General features: G+C 36.3%; 2 protein-coding genes across 5 annotated transcripts; both read left to right on the forward strand.

The window, feature by feature from the left end:
- Positions 1-1,800: 1,800 nt before the first annotated feature.
- On the forward strand, positions 1,801-13,877 carry LOC123317295 (serine protease Hayan-like). Of its 2 annotated transcripts, XM_044903748.1 has the most exons (7): positions 1,801-2,147; positions 5,094-5,165; positions 9,468-9,770; positions 10,551-10,642; positions 12,610-12,985; positions 13,139-13,284; positions 13,493-13,877. In XM_044903748.1, exons 1-7 carry the CDS (start codon positions 2,066-2,068, stop codon positions 13,661-13,663), a joined length of 1,242 nt encoding a protein of 413 aa, XP_044759683.1. In that variant the 5' UTR covers positions 1,801-2,065; the 3' UTR covers positions 13,664-13,877. The 2 variants fall into 2 exon arrangements, with proteins under 2 accessions (XP_044759683.1, XP_044759684.1); XM_044903749.1 differs by lacking the exon at positions 5,094-5,165.
- Positions 13,878-14,542: 665 nt separating this feature from the next.
- Positions 14,543-25,133, forward strand: LOC123316866 (L-threonine ammonia-lyase-like). Of its 3 annotated transcripts, none has more exons than XM_044903130.1 (7): positions 14,548-14,799; positions 14,855-15,576; positions 15,638-15,936; positions 15,995-16,216; positions 16,266-16,628; positions 16,682-16,962; positions 18,001-18,133. In XM_044903130.1, exons 2-7 carry the CDS (start codon positions 15,359-15,361, stop codon positions 18,001-18,003), a joined length of 1,386 nt encoding a protein of 461 aa, XP_044759065.1. In that variant the 5' UTR covers positions 14,548-14,799; positions 14,855-15,358; the 3' UTR covers positions 18,004-18,133. The 3 variants fall into 3 exon arrangements, with proteins under 3 accessions (XP_044759063.1, XP_044759065.1, XP_044759064.1); XM_044903129.1 differs by lacking the exons at positions 14,548-14,799; positions 14,855-15,576; positions 15,638-15,936; ... (1 more) ...; positions 16,266-16,628; positions 16,682-16,962 and adding exons at positions 17,594-17,945; positions 21,645-21,849; positions 21,926-22,126; ... (1 more) ...; positions 24,295-24,511; positions 24,586-25,133 and having other exon boundaries at positions 18,001-18,206; XM_044903128.1 differs by lacking the exon at positions 18,001-18,133 and having other exon boundaries at positions 14,543-14,799; positions 16,682-17,751.
- The last annotated feature ends 1,654 nt before the right edge of the window (positions 25,134-26,787 follow it).

Raw genomic sequence — 26,787 nt, forward strand, 5'->3', positions numbered from 1 at the left:
TAAATATCAAAGTCAATAGTGTATTTATAATGGAACCGGTTACTTGCCTTGCAGAACAGGAAATTTGAACAATGATTTGTTGGGGGAATCACCGAGTTGATTGAGGGGTGTTGAACTTCTCACTTCGACATCTAAAAAAAAATATTTCCGGACCACTTTCTTTCTGGTACCCTCCGCAGGCATTTCAAGTATCTTTTCAGATAGAATGCATTAGAGAACATCAATTTGATTCGCCTGAGTATCAAGGAGAGGTCATTTATATAAATTAGCATACTACTTCACTAAAATCAGAAATGAAAGAAAAAGAAATGTAACCAGAGCGAATTTCAAAAAGGATCTTTCCAGCTAGATTTTTTTATTCGTTTTTCGAATCTGCGAGAATGTCAGGATTCCATATTGGTTAAATCAAATTGATATTTAATTAGGAATTAATTTCTAACGAAGATTCTTCGAATTGTCCTTAATATTTTTGGGGAAGAAAAACTTCACATCGAACTGATTCGAAAACGATAATTAAGGAAAAATAATTAATCATAGGTACATAATTTGTTCTCTGATTGCACTGTGAAGAACATCATGTGTTGATTTTGGTGCGAAGGATTACTCCCGTCAGAAATACTTTCAGTATTGAAATTAATAATATGTACTGCAAATCTTGCTTTTGACTGGGAGGGTTTTTCAACAAAGGGTTCGGTCTTCCAACTGATGAATCTTCAGTTGTTCGAGGAACGCTACAGGACCCCTATATTGGGAAATCATCTCCCATTGATTTATCAGTGTTTATTCATTAAAAAATGAGAAAAACGAGAGAGAAATTCAAAAAACTTCATCACTTCTTTCAGTTCTTTGGGTTAAATTCCCATTTCGATATCACAATTTACTTCAAAAAGTAGGAACAAGTGTAGCTTTACATACAACCAACACTAAAAAAGGAAAACTCGAGAATGGCAAACGTATAATAAAATACTCATTCTCTGAAACAAAATCTATTAAAAAATTGAAATATCCTGCGTAAATTCTTGCACTAATTTGTCAGGAGCAAATCAGATGAATAAAATTTTTGCCTGACAATGAACTTCATTCGGAGTTTATATCAGACTCCTTCATCAGACGAATTCTTAAAAATCTTCAGAAAATAATAAAAAACTTGTCAGCAATGTGGACAATGCCTTAATTTTTCTCACACGTTCACTTTTGCCAACGTTTCGGAGGCGATTTCATCCTTCTTCAGGGCTTGAATAACAATGGACATTCAACAAACAATAATAAGGACAACCTCTGAAACCAACCTCAAGAATATCGAGTTTCCGAGAAAACAGCAAATAGGCAATAATATCTCATAAAGATCGAAACCTCGATATTCTTGAGGTTGTCCTTGTTTGTTAAATGTCCTTTGTTGTTTTAGCCCCGAAGAAGGAGTAAATCGCCTCCGAAACGTTGGCAGAAGTAAACGTATGTGAGAAAAATTGAAGCTTTGTCCACATTCCTGAGAAGTTTTTTATTATATTGTTATCAAGGACGAAAACCAATTTGAAATCTTCAGAATTGCAGTTTGTCCAGCAAGAATTCACGCAGGAGCAAATCGATTATTCAAATTTTCAATTGATTTTGTTTCAGAGACTGAGAGAGAAAACCTCGAAGAATTTCAGACGATGCAGAGAACTTTCTTTGACAGACAAGATGAGCGTTGCGTGTCCTGATAGTCCAGACCTGTACTGATCGCGACTTAAAGACCACCTATAAATTGCAGATCATCTCGCACAGTCCTCCACTTATCTAGAAAGACGAGTTCTGTAAAGATAATTGAATTATTGAACTTCAGTTAATTACGAGATCCGGACTTAATTTCTTCGCGGTCCGCGGGATATATACCAAAGCTGACCTGCGCAGTCTTTTATCGGGATTTAATTGTTTGTTTCCAATTTTGAGAGAAAACGAAGATTCCTGGTCCTGACATGTCTTCAATGGTCGATTTGACCTGATGTGATATCTTCTGTTGAATTATGTGAAACAAACAGTGCGTTTTCGTTGAATTGTAGTGGATGTGTTATTCAGAATTGTTAAAATGACCAAATCTTCGATATCTAGTCAGTTGTTGCTCAGTGGTTTGTTGTTGGTTCTTCGGTTTTCTTCAGGCGAGGACACGGGTAAGTTGAAACGGAGTTTCCGGATGTTTTGTAGTTTGTCCTGCTGACCTACAAGCAACACTATTTCGCAAAAATATAATAGTGAATGCATATTTTATATGCGTAGGAGAATTCCTCCTTTTTGGCGGTCAGAAGGAATTCTTATATAATCGTACGCGAGAACATGAATTTTTGAAAGAATTTCCAATGGGTTTCTGAAAGCTGTATTCTTGGAAAAGTATATTTTCAGATAGGAATGAAAAGATATACATAATATCTCAATTTGAAAATAAAAATTCATATTTTTTGTTCGATCTATATTGAACACTTACAAAAGATATTTGAAGAGCGACAACGAATAAATATATTTTGTCTTCATTTGAACAATAAATTTTTCAAGGAAAGCTTAAAATATTCAGCCTCTAAAATCTACCTGGGATGTCGTTTCAGTTTGTCAAAATCTCTCGAGCAAATCACATAAAATATAAACAAAATATATTAATTACCAGAAATTATTAATAAACCAGAAATATCCACATTATAATGTGGTTATTTTTGAGTTTGAATCATTGGTATACCAATGATTCAAACTTATAGAAGACATGGGCAATTTTTCAATTGATTATTTTCGAAAATCTCCGGTAAACTAATACAGCTACAATCATGAGGTTAAAACCCCTCACCAGGAAAATGACTTTACTGAACTTTTGGTATTTCATAGATTTTGACAGTGTCAATGGCCGCGAAAAAAAGATATGACCAGTTTGCGAGATGCAGGGTGTCAAAGATGAAAAATGAACCTCTTGTTGAGTCCGGATAGGTCAAAACAAGTTATATGAATATCAAGCATTCTTTGATGATAATTTCTTAGAATTAAAATCAATTCCAATGAAAGTAAAGTGCTATATTGGCCAAATATTGTACTTATACCTACATAGATACATTCTGAAACTGACTTATAATTTTCTTTAAAGATATTCTGCATGCCTGCTAACGTATTTTTATCCCATATCAGAAATGATGATGAAGGATGAAAATAATGATGAATGGATTTTTTAATTTTGAATATTTATCTCAAAATTGAGAAATAAATAATCAAATACACGGTAAAAGGGACAATACCTTTTATGGATTATAAGAAATGTTGAAATTGATATTGACTTTCTCAAACAAATGGTTATCAAGGCCTTGACCTTAGGTTTCGATTGATGATAAAAAAAATTACTATCAAATTTTGACAGTATAGCTATTGACTCATTGGAAGTTCATTATAAAATCATTTTAGAATTAGTACTCACCCAATGAAACTCATGAATAGAAAGTAGCGGAAAAGTGCAGTACGAAATGTATTTTGAGCATTTTAAACCATAACTTAGGTCAATTTTAAGATATTTGTTTTCCGTATATATTCTAAAAATGTGTTTAAAAAGTAGATCTCTCGGAATGCGTTCAATCATATTCTTATATATTTCGTACAAATCTTGGGTTTCATGAAAAAACTGCCTGACACAAGAAAGTTTCTCAATTTGATAGGCTTCTAACGGTTTGAAAATTTTTCAAATATTATGTAATATTTGGTGATTCTGAAGACATTGAGGCCCAGTTAAAAGTTTCCCAAGGATGTCCATCGCTAAAATAGGTGCCACTATGAAATTTCGCATATCATAAAACTCTTGTGTCCAAATTCAGTGATTTTTGTATGACCGGATTCTGAAAAAAAGGAAAAGGCTATTTTAAGAGCCTCCTGGCAATTTTGTTTCCAATAATCGAAAATTAACCGGTGGTAACCAAAGCATGCTTGTACAGGGTGGGCAAAATTCGTTGTCTACTGAGGAGATATCAAGAACTATAGCAGCCAGAAGAAAACGGATGGCACACTCTCGAGCTCTTTTTTCATGACTTATCCAAATATGAAAACAGAATCGGCCTAGTATTTTTAGATTTCGAGTTATGAAAAAAAAATTTAGATGATGACGATTCCGAAAAATTCTCATAACTTTTTTGCCTTTGAAGTTACAGATATGAAACTTGAACCTCTTAGGCCTTTCATACGTAGAATCTACTGACAAAATCTTTTTTTCTTATTCAAAAATAACAAATTCATTGAAAGTTTGCATTTAAAAAAATTAAAGTTCATCTAATGATTCGAAATGAAAAAATATTTTGAGCACGTCAGTGTATTCTACGTAAAAAAGTGCCTGTAGAATCTACTGACAAAATCTTTTTTTCTTATTCAAAAATAACAAATTCATTGAAAGTTTGCATTTAAAAAAATTAAAGTTCATCTAATGATTCGAAATGAAAAAATATTTTGAGCACGTCAGTGTATTCTACGTAAAAAAGTGCCTGTAGAAGGTTCAAGTTTCAGATTTGCAACTTCAAAGACAAAAAATCTATGAAAACTTTACGAAATTGTCAAACTCAAAAACGAAGCATCGTAGAAGGCTTGGGGTTTTCACCAATTTTTGCTTCTACGAAAAAGAGCTCGGAAATGAGTCATTCGTTTTCTTCTAGCTACTGTAGTTCTCGAGATCCTCTCAGTAGACAACGAATTTTGCTCACCCTGTACATTGCGAAAATATTACATCAAAGCGTAACACTTTAAATGTGAGTAATATCGTGTTTAAAAGAACTGCAATAAGGAAAGTTGAATGAAGGATGAAATTGGTACAAATACATTATTCTAATCAATTTGCATTTTAAATAGAAATGGCTACTTCTTCATGAATATCTACAATTGAAATTAAAACACTGGACTTCATTGTTTTCCCTGGGTTCAAGGAGTTTGATAAACCAGTTGACGTGTGACAACTTCAGTTGAAAGCATAATTTTCAAATCACCCACCAGAAGATGATGGTATTGTGATTGTGGTTTATAAAACGCATTGTAGTAAAAACTCATTGAACATTTTTTTAGTTTGGCTGATTTACTATGCGTTCTACTGTTATTTAGTTTTTAATTCGCAGATTCTATAATTTTCGAATCCACCCATCATCATCCCCACTCAGTAAGGGAGATTGATTCTAGAGGGTTATCAGGTAATTGGAGGTATTTTGTATTAGATATAACTTTCACCACATACTAACTTCGGGGGTAACTGGATCTACACACGAATTCGGAAATTAATAAATGGAATTTTTAGAAAACTCAATAAAAAAAGAATTTTTTGGCCTTTCGAAGAAATCATTTTCTCGACCTCAAGTTCGGAATAATCAAACAAATCCCTTGATAATAAAAATGAAAAGATTTTTGTTAATCTCATGAAAGGGACTATTCTAACAACTAACAATTTATATAACAAACAACTTCTGATCTAATAACATGACCTTCTCAAAGTAGAAATAAGAAATGCTGTAACAGGAACTATGGTTCAGTTAATTATTAATCTTCAATTATAATCACTTCCATTCCCATTCTAAAACATAAAATATGCTTTTGTAAAATTTTGCAATTGTTTAAAATTAATACCGATTCAATCTTTCACCCTCATACCTTACAATAAAGCATAATATAACTGAAGTCTTCAAACGAAAAATATTTAATTGAATTAATTCTTTTCAACCATTCAGGAACTTATGAATCAGGTGAAGTTCACGAATTCATAAAATTGATTATACTTGGGATTCCACACCGTTTTTCCAACATTTCATTATGAATTATTTCGTTTTTAATGACAGTATACAATGGAGTTTAAACTTGATATCCGCTCAGATATTTTGGAATTTCCAATACGAAAGAACAGGCAACTTGACACTATGACCTGAATTATATCGCATGCTAGACAATGCATTACTGAGAATCAACATAATACAAATATCAATTCGCTCTTATTCACAGTTTCCTTATCATAAATCGAAATATTGTAGATGGTTCGACAAGTAAATTACAAGAGTTTAGATAGAGGAAATAAATTCCTGCACTTCAAATTCAAGTTCACCATTTATTTTTTTATTTAAGTAAATAATTATATTGTTTATGTATTTGAAATGTTTGAATGCTTGTAGAAAATTAATATTAAGTGAAAAAATTATTCAGAGACGAAACATCTTGCATCTATTCAGCATTTATTGTAGCTAAAATGTATGTTATATTGAGCTTTAAATCATAAGAATGGTAGCTTTTCAATGCCAATGCTCACAGTTTTAATGAACCTCATTAAGACAACTTGATAGATGCTGCTGGACATTCATCGATATTTTAAAATATTAATCATCTTCAAGAAATGAATTTTTTCATTTGCTAGTGGCGTGATTGAAATTATCTTGAAATTCTCTGGGGTTTTCCATTAAAACTTTTTTTATTCTGAAAATGATTATTTCTCACATGAGATTTTTTCAATAGGATATATTATTCCGACTCCGAGGATAGATCAATTAGTTCTATTTTTATTTTGATCGATTTTTATCTCTGGAATAGATGTGGAATAGTGGACAATGTGTTAAGCTTTGTTTTTCTAGACCTATCTCACGATTGAATTACTAAGTTTTCGATATCCTGTTTCTTCTATATGAGTTTTGAATTTTCTTTATATGTATAGCTATCCATTCTGGCAACAATGGTTTTATGCTGGCTGAAATTATGAAATCTGTCACAAATAGTAGGTAATCTAAAACGGAAGCAACCATATTGTGTCCTATTGTCTTTTGCATTCACAGTTTTCAATATTATTTGTCTTACATATTTTTGTTGTTTATGTGCTTATGTTGGCTAACTATTAACTAAAGTGTGTTCAAAAAATAATCTTTGTCGAGTAGGCTATGAAAATATAAACTATTCGACCATTCATAAAAATTCATATATAAAGAGCATATAGTCTTTATCTGCTGATGTCCCATCGAAGAAAACAGGTCCAAAAATTGGCCTCTGACTGACGGCTTAGCAAACAAGTGGTGTCGAGAAAACATTTTTCTGGCTGCTCCACATTCTCATAACTTAAAAGAATGAAAAAAAATTGATTTGGGTTATCAAAGAATTGTTTGAGAAATCACTGTCAGAACGCCATCCTAAGAGGGTCATAAACATCATCAATTTTCTGATAATACGTCAATCGACAGGGTGATTTTTGACTCGTACAAATAACACTTTTTTTCTTTACCATTTTTTATATAACTGGAAATCCCAATTCGATCAGACGAATATAACAAGAGATATCGCAGATTGAAAATTGCAATTTTTGAAAAATACCATTTAAAAGATGAAAATCTGAATGAAAGGAGACAACTCTTCTAGTAATAAATCTGAGAATTTCATCTTTTTCGGCATAACCGTTAGGTTTTGAGGAAGTTTCAACTGACCCCATCTTTTTGGGAATTTTTCGATGGTCAACTTGCGAGTAGTTTTTCTTCCAGAAAGACTATCGTAGATCTAAATGTGATACATATTAGGAAAAAACAACTCTTCTAGTAGGAAATCTGAGAATTTCATCCATTTCGGCAGAACCGTTCGCTCTAGAGTAAGTTTCAACTGACCCCATCTCTTTGGGAATTTTTCGATGGTCAACTTGCGAGTAGTTTTTCTTCCAGAAAGACTATCGTAGATCTAAATGTGATACATATTAGGAAAGAGCAACTCTTCTAGTAGGAAAAATGAGAATTTCATCCATTTCGGCAGAACCGTTCGCTCTAGAGTAAGTTTCAACTGACCCCATCTCTTTGGGAATTTTTCGATGGTCAACTTGCGAGTAGTTTTTCTTCCAGAAAGACTATCGTAGATCTAAATGTGATACATATTAGGAAAGAGCAACTCTTCTAGTAGGAAAAATGAGAATTTCATCCATTTCGGCAGAACCTTCCGCTCTAGAGTAAGTTTCAACTGACCCCATCTCTTTGGGAATTTTTCGATGGTCAACTTGCGAGTAGTTTTTCTTCCAGAAAGACTATCGTAGATCTAAATGTGATACATATTAGGAAAGAGCAACTCTTCTAGTAGGAAAAATGAGAATTTCATCCATTTCGGCAGAACCTTCCGCTCTAGAGTAAGTTTCAACTGACCCCATCTCTTTGGGAATTTTTCGATGGTCAACTTGCGAGTAGTTTTTCTTCGAGAAAGACTATCGTAAATCTAAATGTGATACATATTAGGAAAGAGCAACTCTTCTAGTAGGAAATCTGAGAATTTCATCCATTTCTACTTACTTCTTCGCTCTAGAGTAAGTTTCAACTGACCCTATCTCTTTGGGAATTTTTCGATGGTCAACTTGCGAGTAGTTTTTCTTCCAGAAAGACTATCGTAGATCTAAATGTGATACATATTAGGAAAGAGCAACTCTTCTAGTAAGAAATCTGAGAATTTCATCCATTTCGGCAGAACCGTTCGCTCTAGAGTAAGTTTCAACTGACCCCATCTTTTTGGGAATTTTTCATTTATTTGATGAATTTTTTTCGAACACAAGATATCACCCAAGTCTTCCAGTTTTCTCATTATGACCATTACGTATCATAAAAATACCAAAAATTCAAATAACCAAACTCTCGAAAAGTTGGACGCTACCTAATGAGTATGTGAATGTTTTGTGAAATAAAAAAATTTCCTCCTTTAATGCGCAGTTTTCAAGTAATTTTATGTTAAAAAATCAGTGAAATTTGCAAAATTGGGTACTTTGACTGTATACAACTCTGTTAAAAAGATCCATAGATATGAGAGAGAGAGAGAGATATACATTTATTCAATCATGTAACCAATACAGTTGTTACAGTTATGTACTGTCATAGGTGTAGCTAGTTATTCTGAAGGTAATTTTGTTTTTCCAGGGTTGGCACAGCTCATTATGAAAACTTAAAATGGCTATATTTTTTTATTAGGGCTGAATCGGAAAAAATGGTATACGAAAAATATTTTCTTTTGACCTCAAGAATCTACTGTTGAAATATTTGTACAAGTGAAAGACTCTTCCTGTATGTGGAAACAAATCTATAGCGCGAAACAGTACTTTGAAAAGATTGATAATCTACGAATCTCCGACATCATTAGGATCCTGAAATCGAAAAAAAATATTGCTACCGAAGTAGGACTCAATAAAAAATGATTCTTTGCACGTTTGTGAAAACCATCTTTATAATTTGCTGATATTTTAATATAACAACAATCCAGTTCGCTAACTTGACAGTTCACTTGGACAATTATACAGTAGTAGCTAAGAATTACGTTCAGACACAGAAAAAGCCTATTTGACGACGATTTTTTTTGAACGCACTCTATTATTTCGTACTGTTCTGACTGTTTTGATTTTCGAGGTATCTCCACTGAATTAAAGTTCCGAAAGGTGTTGATACTTTCCTCAAAATTTATTCAAAACAATCCTATGTGCTTTTCTCAATAAGGAATCGAATTTCCTGTTATAGATTCGGGATATACTCCTTGTCGAACGGAAGAAGGCAACGGAAAATGTGTAGAAATAATAAACTGCCCTCCTGCCATAAAAGCCATAAGAACTCAGAAGACGCACAACTTGAGGAGATGCGGATGGCATGGAAAAATAGAGGTTTTGTGCTGCCCAAACGAGTTCATAGTCGATTTGACCACTGCCTCCCCTGACATGTGGCTCAGGAATATAAGCGAACCTTCAGATCGCGTCAAATCCAGTACTAGGAGTCCCCAAACCACAGACCAACACACCAGGTTGAAAAACAGGAAATGCACACAAGGTGAGGTATACGTTATGCTATCCTCCACAATATACAATAATATAAGACATAAGACAAATAGGAGAAAAACAATTTTGAAAGGTTCATAATTGAACTGGGCTCGAGTTTGAACTGTACAGGGTGGGCAAAATTCGTTGTCTACTGAGGGGATCTCGAGAACTATAAGAGCTAGAAGAAAACGGATGACTCATTTCCAAGTTCTTTTTCAGAGAAACAAAGAATGGTGAAAACCGTAGCCGCCTACGATTCTTCATTCATTTTTGAGTTATTAGCAAAAAATGAGATTTTGACGATTTCGAAAAGTTCTCATAATTTTTGTCTTTGAAGTTACAGATCTGAAGCTTGAACCTTCTTAGGCACTTTTATACGTAGAATCTATTGACATAAGATTTTTTTCCAATTCAAAAATATCAAATTCAATAAATGTTCGCATTTAAAAAAACGAAAGTTCGTATAATGATTCGAAGTGAAAAAATATTTTAAGCTCGTAGAAAGTTCAAGTTTAAGATCTCTAAGTTCAAAGACAAAAAAGTTATGACAACTTTTCGAAATCGTCAAAATCCCACCCTGTACATCCGAGCCTTAGTGTAAATACCCCAACCCCTATATTTTGAAGAGGGAAGTTGGGTAAAGTGATACCTCATTTATACACGTTCTCTGTGAATATTGAAATTAAAAATTACATAGTTAGAACTGTAGTCATCGCTTGAGAACCTTATGAATTACTGAAACAATACTCAGTTGTAACTGAGTCTAATTGGTCCTTTGGTGTGGTTTCAGTTTGTGAGGAATATTCGAACGAAATCAAACCAGACCTCACCTTCCATATAATCGAAGGTGAAGATGCAGAACTCAAGGAATTCCCACACATGGTGAGTATTAATTAAATGTTTCTTTCGATTTCATTGGATGTAGCCTCTTCTTTTGGTCCAATAGGCTCTTGACAGTACCAGACTTAAATGTGGCACTTAATACACAGTTGGTTCAAAAACCACGATAAGGGCTGGCATCGGAATATACTCGGCAAACACCAAGTGTACACTATCTTCAGGACCATGCTCAAGTGTTTTTCAGGCTTAAAAAAATGGCAAGAGGCGTAGACATAAACCTGGAAAAAACTATCAAGGATGTGACACATTGATCCATTCTTATAGTCAAGCTGCTACCAAAGCAGTGAACTCCTATGTCATCGACTCAAAGCTGATATGAGGGAAACTTTATGAAATAGACAAGAACTACAAGGTCTCTTGAGTCTGGGTTTCTCTTGAGTCTGGGACTCTGAAATCAAAGGAAACGAAAAGGTCCACAACCTTTCTGTGGTAAAAAAAAATGCACCTATCAGAAAGAGTTTCTTTAGAAGGAAGAAACCAAAAGAGAAACACTCTTGAAAAATGCTTAGCCTACTATAGAACCAAACAAAATTTCAATGTCAAAATATTTTATTACTCAACATATTCTTCTCTTAATTGGATATATTTATTACAGAGAACCTGCAACGTCTTTAGACCTTTCAAAAAAATGTTTCTTCTTGCTCTGCAAACCAGACCTCCATAGCTTTTATTACCTCCTCGTTGGAAGAAAATTTACGACCTTTTAAACTTTTTTTCAGTTGAGGAAAGAGATGATAGTCGGGATGGAGCCAAATCTGGTGAATAATGGGGGTGTTATAGTAATTCAAACCCTAAATCACGAATTTTTTGCATGGCAACATGAGATTTATGTGCAGGGGCGTTGTCCTGCAAAAACAAAACAGCTTTGGATAGCTTTCCGCGTCTTTTCTCTTCAATTTTTTCCCGTAGAGTGGTCAGCAATGTCGAATAGTAATCTTCAGTTATTGTTTTACCTTTATCCAAAAAATCAATCATGATTTCTCCATGGCAATCCCAAAATACTGAAGAAATAACTTTTCCAGCAGATTTTTGGACAGAAGTCTACATCGTTTTCCAATCGAGCACAGATCGAACGAGATGCTTCTATCCTTGAATGCTATTGGTCAACATTCAAACAGTTGGGGATCCATTTTGCAGTTCGTATGAAATATTCAGTGCTTCAGATATCCGTTTTAGCCCAATTCGACGGTCTGATAAAATCATGTCATGAACTGCATCGATATTTTCGGGGACTGACACAGAAACTTGCCTTTCCGATCAGTCATCATCTTCAATGGAAAATTTACCTCTTTTGAAGCTTGCAGTCCAATTTTTTACGGTCGTATAGGAAGGACATTGATCACCAAGGGTATCAAATCTTCCCAAATCTGCTTACCTCTTAAGCCTTTTACAGGTACCTGATGATGGCTAGATATTTTTCGATTTTCACAATTTCGGTGGACATCTTCTTTCTTTTAATTTATTGCGTGATTCTGGTTTCCTTTTTTGACCTCAAACTTCACACTGACCTTTTAATGAGTTATTGTTCGTTGCTATGGTAACGCAATATTTTTTTATGCATGGAACTGGTCTAGGCTAACTAGATATCAATACATCTTCGTATGATAAGAATGGGCTTATCAGAAATTGACGAGTGTAGATTGTGGGGAAGAGGAGTAAACTCCTGCAAGGATTGTCTTGGACAGGAAAATCATAAGAGTAACTAGGACTTAGCCTCCTTGAAGTCCACTCAGATACTGGAGTTCATTGGAACTCCAGCTCACCAATTGAAGGGTGAGGTGTAGATAGAGCAGTTCTGAGAACAGTTGAGGGCACAATAGACCTTGAGGTTGCAGAAATATAACACCGTTACTAAACTAAAACCTACTTCGCCCTTAAATTGTCCCAACGATCATCCCTGACCTCCAAGAATCCTAAAATTTACCATTTTTGATACAGTTTTTTCTCAGGTAGCCCTCGGTTACAATTCCGAAACTATCGGTGAGATAAAATGGAGCTGTGGCGGTTCTTTGATCTCCAGACAATACGTGCTGACCGCAGCTCACTGCATCATCAATGCCGATCAGAACCCTCCCGTGAAAGCGAGAATGGGCATCGTTAAGCTGGAAGACAACCCGAATGCCAATCCTAAACCTCAAGACTACGACATTGTGAACATCACAATCCACCCTGATTACAAGAAATGGGAGAAACTCAACGACTTGGCTCTAGTCAAGCTGAGCAAGAGAGTGACCTACACCGATTATGTTCATCCAGCTTGCCTGTACGATAAAGATGACGATCCTCTGGGAATGGTTGTGACAGGTTGGGGGGACAAGGAAATGGGTGAGTGGAAATAAATACAGTAAATCACATACCTACAGACTACATACTACAGCCGATTAGTTTTGCGTTCATTTTTTGAAACATTGGATGCAGAAATTTGGTCGACTCCCAATATTTTCTAGGAGTTCTGTAATCATTTTTTCTCTGTTATAGCTGGAGAAGGAAGTAATATACTTCAGAAAGCAAAACTCACTTCAGTATCTCTGCGTGAATGCAACGTAACATATTTGACAAGGGCCAGTAAATACCTACTAAGTACTCAAATTTGTGCAGCAGACAACAAGAGTGACACTTGTCAGGTAAAAGATATTTATATTGTTATTTTTTTTAATGGAAATAACACTGACCTCATCAAATGATAACCTGGAATAGCTTTTCCCTAAACAAATATCTGATTGCTAAAAAAAAAAATAAAAATAAAAAAAATAAAATATAAATACATACTACATAGATTTGGTTTGAATGTATCTCTGTGTATATACAACAAGATTTCGTACATACTTCTAGGGGGATTCTGGGGGACCTCTCCAAGTACAAAACATCGCCAATAGCAGTGTCTACAGCATAGTAGGTATAACATCTTATGGAATAGGATGTGGTAGTAAATATCCCGGAATTTATACCAGAGTTTCAAGTTACCTCGACTGGATTGAGGAGATTGTTTGGGGAAATTCGTGATTACATGTGATATTATTCAGGAAGACGAAAAAATCCTATACGTTTGATGGCCTCAGATTCTATTGTTATGTGCCAATAACATGGGATTCAATCACAAAAACACAAACTTTAAACGGATGAACAATTTTATTCAATTAAACATTCAGTAGAACGCAACATATCTGATAAAAATGTATCATTTTGTACTGATACACAAATATATTTCTTCCAATTATGAAATGTGTTTACAAAAATGTAATATGTGAGTTAAAAAATGACCAAAGACTTTGTAATTCGTGAAGTAAGGACCTATAAAGTCCATGTAAATATATAATTCCTCAATGTTCCAACGTACAAGGTACTCCAGATGCTCCTGACATTCCAATTCATTTAATTTTCAACCATGCAATAAAATAAAACCTACTACCTACTAAATAGTACAACTTTTAATTTTGATATTTTCAGTTTATTGTCTCAGTTATTGGCTGGTGATCAAATTATATTGAAATCGTAAAATTATAAAAAACTAATCCTCCAACAGAATATGAAGAAAACAAGAATCAATTTTTCTCTCATAAAGTGCAGCATAAGCCCCTAGTACTCTTACAAAAATAAACAGTAACAAAGATTGCATGAAATCAATACAAGCTTTCATTTCATTCACGAATTTCATAGAAATCTAGATGGAAAATAAAGTGATAAAAAAAAGCCTATTTATTCCACATCAAAACTTTCCTTCAGGCCAACGATGACTAGATCGAATCTTTCAAAACACCCCAGTTTTTCATACATTAACCTTTTATATTAAATTCCCATGACGTAGTTTGTCAAAGATCCGACATTACAGTTAAATAAAAATATAAATGTAACATAACTCAGAAATTATTGGATCGTGAATCAAGAATCTAGGGACAAAAAATGCCGAACTCAAAAACGTCGAAAAAGGTCAAATCCTTAGAAGAAATCGAGGAAGAAACAGATACCCCTTCCGAAGTAGGGGACTCAAACACGAAAGGTGGCTCAGCGAATGAAGTCAATAAGGCCAAAAATAAGGAAAATTCCAGAGATGAAAACGAAGGAAGTGAAAGTAGTGACGATGAAAACGACAAGGGTTCAGTATCAGTTTCATCAGACGAAGAATCTTCGAGACTGAGAAGGTGATTAGTTTAGTTGAATCATCGTTCAAATTTTTCAGATAGTTTTTATTTCCAGATATTTGAATGCAATCAAAAATTCGAACTGCAGATGCGTGGATAGAGAAATGTTTTTGAAAATGTTGATACCACTGGTTTCTGTGGTGGTTACCTTAGCTGCCATCATGGTGCTTTTCCTATTCGAAGATGATATTCATGAAATTTACGAGTTGGATGAACAAAATGAACAGAAACCCCTTTATCAAGAAAGGTATCCCCTTCTTTAAACAGTTCAGAGTTAAAATTCAATCCTGATGAAATCAATTATGTAAATAATGTATATAAGCTATAAAACAGTAAGATCAAATAAATTTTCATGGAATACCTCTTCTATTGACTGAACGAAGCATGTTTGAAATAGGTCGACCTAGTTTGATTATCGAATGTAGCCAAAAATTGAAGGTTAAATGACAGTGTCAAAATTATTATAATTTTGAGCAATTTTGGCATTGTCATCTAACCTTCATTTTCGGATGCATTAGATTCATGATTTTCCCTCAAAATTCAAAATTATCAGTAGAAAATGAACGAACCAGAAATCCCAGATCCATACTGCAATCCAGACTCACCTGTTGCTATAACATTCGATGAAATAACATCAGCAGCCTACCGAATCAAATCTGGAATCAAAAATACTGAGTGCTCGAAGTCTGAACATCTCACCAACTTGACTGGCATGGAGATATACATAAAAAAGGAATTCCTGCAGGCTACTGGGAGTTTCAAAGAGAGAGGAGCAAGGTATTTATTTCTGAAAGAGAGAATGAAGCACAAATGAAGATTCAAATCACCTTGCTTTTAGGTTTGCGATGTTGAGGATGCCAGATGATGTAAAAGCTAAAGGAGTTGTTGCTGCATCTGCTGGAAACCATGCACAGGCATGCTGTTATCACGGTCTTACGCTTGGAATACCTGTCACAGTCGTTATGCCAGAATGTGCACCCATCATGAAGATTCAAAAATGTAGGAATTACAAGGGAAATGTGATAGTTCAAGGCAAAAATTTGTCGGAATCCAAAAAAATCGCTCTGGCTTACGCTAGAGATAATGGAATGATGTATTTGAATGGCTACGATCATCCGCAAGTTTTGGCTGGTCAAGGTTAATTTCCTAGTTCTACCATCGAAGGAGAAGGTTCATGAATTGTTTCACTTTTCAGGCACTATCGGTTTGGAAGTTTGGGAGCAAGTTCCTGATCTTGGAGCCGTTATAGTTCCAGTTGGTGGCGGAGGGCTTCTGGCAGGAATTTGCGTTGCTATAAAAGCCCTTGATCGGAATATACAAGTCATTGGAGTAGAACCAGAAAGGGCTGCTTGCCTGACAGAGGCTTTTAAAGTGGGGAAACCAGTGGAAGTTAAAGTCGACAGTACTTTAGCTGACGGTAAGGACACTACCCAATTTTATAAATTGCTGAATTGAGGCATTCGTAGGTTTGGCTGTGGCAAAAATTGGAGTAAATTCATTCGAATGTGTGAAACGTATCCTGGATAAATGCGTGGCCGTCAAAGAACAATATGTGGCTTTAGCCATTTTGAGACTTGTCGAGTATGAGAAGAGCGTAGTCGAAGGAGCTGGGGCTAGTCCTTTGGCCGCTATTCTGCAAGGTCTGGTGCCAGAATTGAAAGGAAAGAAAGTCTGTTTGATTCTCAGTGGAGGAAATATCGATACAACGGTTTTGGGTCGTGTCCTTGAGAGAGGTTTAGCAGCAGATGGACGTTTGGTCAAGGTGAAGGTCTGTATTTCCGACAGAATTGGTGGGATAGAAGATCTCTCGAATACTATCGGAAGTTTAGGTGAGTTTCTTAATATCAATCGAAAAGTTTTTGCGAATTTTGGGTTATTTTAGGTGTTCACATCAAGGATATGGTTCATGAACGAGCTTGGGTCGTAGAAGACGTTTTCAAGGTGGAAGTAAAAGTGATATGCGAATGCAGGGACCGGGAACACAGTTTGACCCTCAAAGAAACATTAGCTAACAAATATGGATCAATATACTTCAATGGTCAACTGTACCCAGACGACGATATAGCCAGACCGACAGCAATTTTCGCTGGTCCACCCTCCCAACCACCAATGCTACCCGAAACAACTAGTTTGTCGGTACAACAGAATGTGGTAGATTTAGAGGTAGGCTCGAAGAGGGCAGATACAACAGCAGCTTCATCGCAAGCGTCCGCACAGATGGGCGCTGGTTCTATGCATCCCTCCCAACAGCCAACAGGTTCTTTTCATCCTTCTCAAGCTGGAGGGTATACCCCATACCAGCAAACTGGTGGCTCACTACACCCGTCTCAGCTTCAGGGCTCACAGCATCCATCCCAACAGATTGGTGGATCTCTACATCCCTCGCAAGTAGTCTGTGAACCGTGCGGTTCCGTGCAAGGGTCCCAGCAGATAGCCGGTTCCATGCACCCTTCCTGCGCTCCTTGTGCCTCTTTCCAGGGTGCAGCTGGCGGTTCTCTCCATCCCTCGCAGCAGATGGGCTCTCTGCACCCATCGCAGCAGGGTTCCCTGCATCCATCACAGCAGATGGGTTCTATGCATCCATCGCAGCAGGGTTCAGTTCAACCTTCGATTGGTGGTTCTGTTGCGGGCCAGCTTCCTCCCCTTGCACCACCGTTGGGAGACCAATCCTTCGCTCAAGCTGCAACCCAAATCAGTTACAGTCAGCAGTCGCAGCAGTCAGCTAGACAGAACGATGTAGGCTTGCAGAAACGATTCTCCTGCTGCTCCTGCAAAAGGCGTAGCGCCCCTGGGGATTACAACAGAGCATCGTGATAAACCAACACATTAAACTTTCCATATATACTGTCGAAACTGTGACATCATCATTTTTTTCTGTAGTCCTTTTTATTTCACGTCGAATAAACGTCATGATTTGTCACTCTGAAGGGGGTCTTTGAAACCGTTATGGACTTGAACCATTTCGAAAACCAACTTGGATTCATACATATCATCATCATATTTCTCGTCGTCTGTTTAGTCCTCGTGTTATATTATACCTACGATCTTGAGGTAAAATCCAAACATAACCCAGTATTTGAAGGAGGGAGACTTTATAAGGAAGCAGCTTTGGCTTCAACTAGCCAGTTTTGTGAGGAATATGTTATGTGAGCTAATTATGATTCAAGTCAAGATGAAAATTGATGATTTCTTAATTTTCAGTGAAGCTTATCGTAAGGGTGGATCGGCAGCTGATGCAGCAATTATAGCCCTGTCTGTACAAGGCCTAACGAGTCCGCAAAGTCTAGGTATTGGTGGAGGATTTTTACTGTTATATTACGACCGAAAAGAAGCAGAGATGCACGTTTTGAACGCTAGAGAGTACTCCCCTTCCAAAACGACAAAGGACATGTTCAAAAACTGTCGATGTAAGCGAAACTCTCCTGAAACTCCAAAACAGGAGCTGCAAATTAACTCTTATCAATAATAGTAGTATCTGCTGTTTATTGCTAAGCAATTGTCTCATTGTCATTGACCATAACTCCTTCAGACTAAATCAATAATAATTTCAAGTTATCTTTAGATTCTGAAGATGCTTTGGTTAACTTTCATCTCCTCACCAAGTTGTCTTTCAGCCATCTGTAGTAGTATCTGCTGTTTATTGCTAAGCAATTGGCTCATTGTCAATGATCATAACTCCTTCAGCCTAAATCAATAATAATTTCAAGTTATCTTCAGATTCTGAAGATACTTTGGTTAACTTTCATCTCCTCACCAAGTTGTCTTTCAGCCATCTGTAGTAGTATCTGCTGTTTATTGCTAAGCAATTGGCTCATTGTCAATGATCATAACTCCTTCAGCCTAAATCAATAATAATTTCAAGTTATCTTCAGATTCTGAAGATACTTTGGTTAACTTTCATCTCCTCACCAAGTTGTCTTTCAGCCATCTGTAGAAGTATCTGCTGTTTATTGTTAAGCAATTGGCTCATTGTCATTGACCATAACTCCTTCAGCCTAAATCAATAATAATTTCAAGTTATCTTTAGATTCTGAAGATACTTTGGTTAACTTTCATCTCCTCACCAACATGTCTTTCAGCTATCTGTAGTAGTATCTGCTGTTTATTCCTAAGCGCTTGGCTCATTGTCATTGACCATAACTCCTTCAGCCTAAATCAATAATAATTTCGAGTTATCTTCAGATTCTGAAGATTCTTTGGTTAACTTTGATCTCCTCACCAACATGTCTTTCAGCTATCTGTAGTAGTATCTGCTGTTTATTCCTAAGCGCTTGGCTCATTGTCATTGACCATAACTCCTTCAGCCTAAATCAATAATAATTTCGAGTTATCTTCAGATTCTGAAGATTCTTTGGTTAACTTTGATCTCCTCACCAACATGTCTTTCAGCCATCTGTAGTAGTATCTGCTGTTTATTGCTAAGCAATTGGCTCATTGTCATTGACCATAACTCCTTCAGCCTAAATCAATAATAATTTCAAGTTATCTTTAGATTCTGAAGATACTTTAGTTAACTTTCATCTCCTCACCAACATGTCTTTCAGCTATCTGTAGTAGTATCTGCCTTTTATTCCTAAGCAATTGGCTCATTGTCAATGATCATAACTCCTTCAGCCTAAATCAATAATAATTTCGAGTTATCTTCAGATTCTGAAGATACTTTGGTTAACTTTCATCTCCTCACCAAGTTGTCTTTCAGCTATCTGTAGTAGTATCTGCTGTTTATTGCTAAGCAATTGGCTCATTGTCATTGACCATAACTCCTTCAGCCTGAATCAATAATAATTTCAAGTTATCTTTAGATTCTGAAGATACTTTGGTTAACTTTTATCTCCTCACCAAGTTGTCTTTCAGCTATCTGTAGTAGTATCTGCTGTTTATTGCTAAGCAATTGGCTCATTGTCAATGACCATAACTCCTTCAGCCTAAATCAATAATAATTTCAAGTTATCTTCAGATTCTGAAGATACTTTGGTTAACTTTCATCTCCTCACCAAGTTGTCTTTCAGCCATCTGTAGTAGTATCTGCTGTTTATTGCTAAGCAATTGGCTCATTGTCATTGACCATAACTCCTTCAGCCTAAATCAACAATAATTTCGAGTTATCTTCAGATTCTGAAGATACTTTGGTTAACTTTCATCTCCTCACCAAGTTGTCTTTCAGCCATCTGTAGTAGTATCTGCTGTTTATTGCTAAGCAATTGGCTCATTGTCATTGACCATAACTCCTTCAGCCTGAATCAATAATAATTTCAAGTTATCTTCAGATTCTGAAGATACTTTGGTTAACTTTCATCTCCTCACCAACATGTCTTTCTGCTATCTGTAGTAGTATCTGCTGTTTATTCCTAAGCAATTGGCTCATTGTCATTGACCATAACTCCTTCAGCCTAAATCAATAATAATTTCGAGTTATCTTCAGATTCTGAAGATTCTTTGGTTAACTTTCATCTCCTCACCAACATGTCTTTCAGCCATCTGTAGTAGTATCTGCTGTTTATTGCTAAGCAATTGGCTCATTGTCATTGACCATAACTCCTTCAGCCTAAATCAATAATAATTTCAAGTTATCTTTAGATTCTGAAGATACTTTGGTTAACTTTCATCTCCTCACCAACATGTCTTTCAGCTATCTGTAGTAGTATCTGCTGTTTATTCCTAAGCAATTGGCTCATTGTCATTGACCATAACTCCTTCAGCCTAAATCAATAATAATTTCGAGTTATCTTCAGATTCTGAAGATTCTTTGGTTAACTTTCATCTCCTCACCAAGTTGTCTTTCAGCCATCTGTAGAAGTATCTGCTGTTTATTGCTAAGCAATTGGCTCATTGTCATTGACCATAACTCCTTCAGCCTAAATCAATAATAATTTCAAGTTATCTTTAGATTCTGAAGATACTTTGGTTAACTTTAATCTCCTCACCAACATGTCTTTCAGCAATCTGTAGTAGTATCTGCTGTTTATTGCTCATTGTCATCGACCATAATTCCTTCAGCCTAAATCAATAATAATTTCAAGTTGTTATCTTCAGATTATGAAGATACTTTGGTTAACTTTCATCTCCTCACCAAGTTGTCTTTCAGCCATCTGTAGAAGTATCTGCTGTTTATTGCTAAGCAATTGGCTCATTGTCATTGACCATAACTCCTTCAGCCTAAATCAATAATAATTTCAAGTTATCTTTAGATTCTGAAGATACTTTGGTTAACTTTAATCTCCTCACCAACATGTCTTTCTCTTTCAGCTATCTGTAGTAGTATCTGCTGTTTATTGCTCATTGTCATCGACCATAATTCCTTCAGCCTAAATCAATAATAATTTCAAGTTATCTTTAGATTCTGAAGATACTTTGGTTAACTTTCATCTCCTCACCAACATGTCTTTCAGCTATCTGTAGTAGTATCTGCTGTTTATTCCTAAGCAATTGGCTCATTGTCATTGACCATAACTCCTTCAGCCTAAATAAATAATAATTTAGAGTTATCTTCAGATTCTGAAGATTCTTTGGTTAACTTTCATCTCCTCACCAAGTTGTCTTTCAGCCATCTGTAGAAGTATCTGCTGTTTATTGCTAAGCAATTGGCTCATTGTCATTGACCATAACTACTTCAGCCTAAATCAATAATAATTTCAAGTTATCTTTAGATTCTGAAGATACTTTGGTTAACTTTAATCTCCTCACCAACATGTCTTTCAGCTATCTGTAGTAGTATCTGCTGTTTATTGCTCATTGTCATCGACCATAATTCCTTCAGCCTAAATCAATAATAATTTCAAGTTGTTATCTTCAGATTATGAAGATACTTTGGTTAACTTTCATCTCCTCACCAAGTTGTCTTTCAGCTCCAGCTTGGGGAGGCTTGTCTTCAGCAGTTCCCGGTGAAATATGCGGTTATTGGGAGCTACACAAGAGATTCGGCAGACTTCCCTGGGCATCGCTTTTCGAACCAGCCATCAGTCTATGTCGCCAGGGTATTCCAGTTACCAAAATAACCGGGGAGATGCTGATCAAGATGAGAACCCTCATCATGAACTCGCCGACACTCAAGTTAATAGGTTTGCCTCTCGACTGAAAGTTCCTCTCCAGTCGCTCAGGAAAAATAAACTGCTCCGTCAAATTCCAGAGAGATTTTCTGCGATGAGAAAACTGGAGACGTTTACAAGTACGGCGATCTGATGAAGAGACCAGCTTTGGCCAGGACCTTCGACGTTATAGCCAGGGAAGGGGCTGAGGGGTTCTACGATGGCAGGTTGACGGAGCAATTCGTCAAGGACGTAGTGGACCACGGTGGCATCATGACGGTGGAGGATATGAACAACTACAAGTAAGTCAGATGAGGAAGGTTATTGAGGAGAGAAACAATCCAACATATTGGTGGCCTCGCCACAGAAGTCAAGGATCTACCATCACATTTCTACCCACATGTGGCGCACCTCAAACCTCAATAGTCCTGGATAGAGTGAACCAACTAGACGATACAATGACTAAGCAACACTTGATCCAATCAAAATGATTAATAAGCATTATAACACATTCGACGATATTTCAAAAATTTGAACCCTTTCAGAAAACAACGTCTGCATATGAAAAACTCATGTGGTATAGGTACTGGTATATTAAAAACGTTAAATACCATTGTTTATCATTAAAATTACCCTTTCTCTTGAAACCTTCACCCTCCATTAGCAATATGAGTAATCCCTCTGTGTACAAAATCCAATCTTGTCAAAAACCACCCCCTATGCAATCAGATAAAATCCAAAACAGCCGAATTGTATTACTAAAGGGCCTGTTCCGATATTGCTGGTTTTACTGGCCCGCAATCGAATAACAATAGAACTCGAACGACTGGGCCAATAGGCATCGTCTCTGAAATACTGACAGTACTGTTCAGGAATATCGGAACAGACGGTATGGCCTGTAAGATTAATGGTAGTTTAAACCAAGAATGAGGGTTTAAACTTTGGATAACGATTATTTCTTAAGATCAAACATAGTTAATCCATCAAGGATGGTTTGAACTAGCAATTAGTTTAAACCTTCGGTACGGTAGGTTTAAACCATCCAAAAGGAATTAAACCCTATATATTCTATGAAACTAGTTTTTAGCTGCTTCTATGAAGTTTTTTGAAGTTTCTTGTTTGTTTTGATTCAACAAATTGTGTTTAGGTTTGCATTGCCGGTTAGAGAATTATTGAGTTAAATGTTTAAAAATGAACATGGAATTGAAATATGATAGTGATTCGGATTCAGATATTGAAATCTTGCACGAGTTGAATGATTTCAATAGGTATCATGATACACCATATTATCCATGATCGAGAAAATCATTGGGATAAATGGGATGATATCGAATTTATTCGATCTCCAAAACTTCTGCAAGAGCAATTTTGAGTGAGATTGAGAAAAAATAAGCCACCCCCTCAAGATGAAATATCAACATTCAATTTCATATTTTGTCTCACTTGCAATCCATCTTCTGAATTGCTATGTTCAAAAGCAATTCCTTATTTCCACTTCGAAATTTGCCTTTCGTTAGATACTAAATATATTAACATTAAATATATTATAATATATATTTTCAGAAACGAAGCACTGAAAGCTGTGTATCAACTATAGGTTTTACCTCAAACCTCAATAATATAACAATAATAATGCTGATACAAAGATCACAACAGAACACAATAAATAAACTGATCGCTGCAGTCTGACAGAAGCACTGATCCAAAGATTAACACAGAAAACTAAGAAATGACAACCAATGAGTCACAATCAGTTCAGATAGCCAACTATTTTGGCAACTGCCCAGAATTAGTTAATCTCTTCTCATTTTGTACTTGATCTTAACACGACGGTTTAAACCATAGATTAACTTTAATCGGAGATTTCTTAACAGGCAGTTTAAACTACAATTGATCTTAAAAAAGACCTAAAAGATGGAAACATTCGCAAAATAGGTTCTTATTAGAATTGACTGTTCTCAATCGAAGTGAAACAAGTTAAAATGCAGTGATATCTTCATCAAAACAATTCACCCTTTAAAAAACAAAAACACAGATACAAATTCCATGAAAACTTCAAACAGTGAGATTTTTTTCTCTATCCCCTCTCAAACAAAAAATAGTAATAAGCTTTCCGACCATTTTCGCCCTTAACTCACCTTCTGGGCTGTCAAACAAAAGACCCAAACGCCATTGGTTTCAAAGTGAAATTTCAATCCTTCATTTTGAGGGCCAAGTGGACTTCACCAATGAGCATGGAATTGCCTACGAATAAGAGGATATACACGACGCCCTGTCCAGGATCTGGACAAGTATTCCTAGCAATCCTAGATGTCATATTCTCTCTGGGTAAAAGCGAGTCGCCTGGAGTCAACTGGTTTCGAATTGTCGAAGCTTGGAAGCATGCTTTCGGCCATCGCAGCGTCATGGATGGTGAACAAAATTTCCTGTAATAAAACGTCTTTACCGATTCTGCTTGAATTATTTTTAGGTCCACAATTATGTGACGAACCGAAGGAGGAGAATTATGACCCTTCTATGGCGAAAATAATCGTTGAATTGATCAAAAAGAGATCGACAACTTCACCTGACGTCCGCCATTACTCGACTGATTTCGAAAAGCTGTACAAAGAGGGGGGAACGTGTCACATAAGCCTACTTGCTCCCGACGGAGACGCTGTTTCCGTCACGTCATCCGTGAATTACGCGTGAGTTCCCCATGGCCCTGTTCGTGGCTCTCCGGAATTCTCGCGACATTTCATTTCGACTCTGTTCACTACAGGATTGGAGCCATGTACGCATCGACCAGCACCGGTATAATAATGAACAACCACATGATGGACTTCGCCATACCGGACTTCATGGATAAGTTTTATATCGGCAACCAGTTGGCGCCGAACAAACAACCCGTTTCGTGTATGGTACCGTCCATTGTGGTCAATTCGCGAACCAAGGACGTGAAGATGGTGGTTGGCGCCGCCGGAGGCTTCAAGATCCTTACAGCTGCCTCGCAGTTGATATTAGAGACTTTGCTGTTCGACATTCCGCAGGATTACGCCATTGTGCACAGGAGGTTGCACCACCAGCTCATACCGATGGTGTTGTTTTACGAGGATGAGTTCCCGGAACATATCCTGGAGGAGATGAGGAGGTATGGGCATCATGTTGAAAGGATACTTCCAGGGACCAGTGGTGCAATTATAACCATTTCCAAGGATGGTATTAGAGCGAGCGGTGATCCAAGACGTATGGGGAGTTCGGCAGGTTATTGAAAAATGAAAACTGAGAATGAATGGATATTTACCGATCAATAAATACTTATGCACTTTTCGATCTTGTTTTTCAGCCCTTCAAGCATGAGTTTTACCGATTAGAAACTTCGATACAGGTGGTTTTTCTAAAAGGGGGGGCTTCTGTCGGATTTGCTAACTGCTTCAAATTCAAGCATCAATAACGTCAGAAAGTTATAACTATTATTATTTAAACTTCGTTGAGAATCTCCTTAACAGTTTTAATGGAGAACATCTGGAGTAGTAGAGAGGAAATCATTAAATGGTAATATATTGAGTAATTTCTGATCGAAATAAATCCTGGATTGCAGACCATAAATATGGACAGTTTTTTCAAGAAGCTATTGAAAATAACTATGAAATATTTGGTGTGAAATATTCAATTGTATCCGATTCTTTAGAGCCCAAATCGACTTAAGTAGAAGCTTCAGAATGGAGCCTCATTGAGCTTGTTTAATTTTTCTCATTCTCTGAGTTCATTTCAAGACGTTACCAACAAGGGCGGCTCTGCCATGAGAGCACATGAGCCCGTGAACCCCCAAACAAAGTAACGTAAAATCAAATTTCCTCTCTTAACTAACCAATAAATTACCGTTCTTAAGTTACAATATTATTTTGTACCTAGTATCTATTTATGAATAATACGAACATGACCCAGCGACGAAGACAGTGCTTTTCTCTACTCTTGCCGTCCACATACGTCGGTCGCACGTGCGAACGATAGGAGGGGTTTACGTCGAATTGCTTGACAATTTTTATGAGCGGGCGGAGGGGGATGTACGCCGTTTTAACTGAAGCAGGAGCACAACTTCGCTGTGCACAAACGGTTAAATCTACGGAGATCACGTTCGGACTATTTATCCCTCGACACGCGACGTAATTCATTAGGTGAAGTAGAAATTATACGTTCATTGTTTGCATTATGAATGCAACAAAATTTGCTGTGGAATATTTAAAACAAAATTTTAATTCATTGAATTATGAAGAAAAACTCCACGTTAAAAGAAATGGTAGACCAAAACCTGAACGGCATTACTTTTTTGCCCAGACAAATTTGAAAACCGTTTTCCAATGCAGCATGTAGATTCAGCAGTGGACGCATATCCTTTTTTTGATAAAATTAGGTTGAAAACCGAATTAGAGATTATTTACAGAAGACCTGATTTCAGAAATCTTGGCGGTGCTCTCAATTTGTTGAAACTTATCTTTGAAAATAACCTATAACTGATATTTTCTGCCACTTTTTCCCTTCTCCATTTACTTGTGACAATTCCGATGACGACAGCTGAAGTAGAAAGAAGTTTTTCAACATTGAAGAGAATTAAGACCTTTTCAAGAAGTTCGATGAATAAAGAAAGACTTACGGCACTAGCGATGCTATCTATAGAAAAAAAATTCATTGAAAATTTACAAAATTTTAACGATGTGGTTATAGATAAGTTCGCTGCAAAGAAGGAAAGAAGAATGGATTTCATTTTCAAACACTGTATAGAATGGTGAACACTTATGTAAATTCGTGAACCTTTCTCATTCAATAAAATCATTGGCTTTTTTAATTTTGTGAACCCCTGCCGCTTAGGCCCACGAGCCGCCACTGGTTACCAAGTAAAGAAGTTCCTGATTTTTACAAAAGCACATTTTAGTTTGAATTCACTACAAATGTACCTGATGTCTTTATTGTCTTTACATAACAG

Source organism: Coccinella septempunctata, chromosome 7 (assembly GCF_907165205.1).
Source record: "Coccinella septempunctata chromosome 7, icCocSept1.1, whole genome shotgun sequence".
Classification (NCBI taxonomy): Eukaryota; Metazoa; Arthropoda; class Insecta; order Coleoptera; family Coccinellidae; genus Coccinella; species Coccinella septempunctata.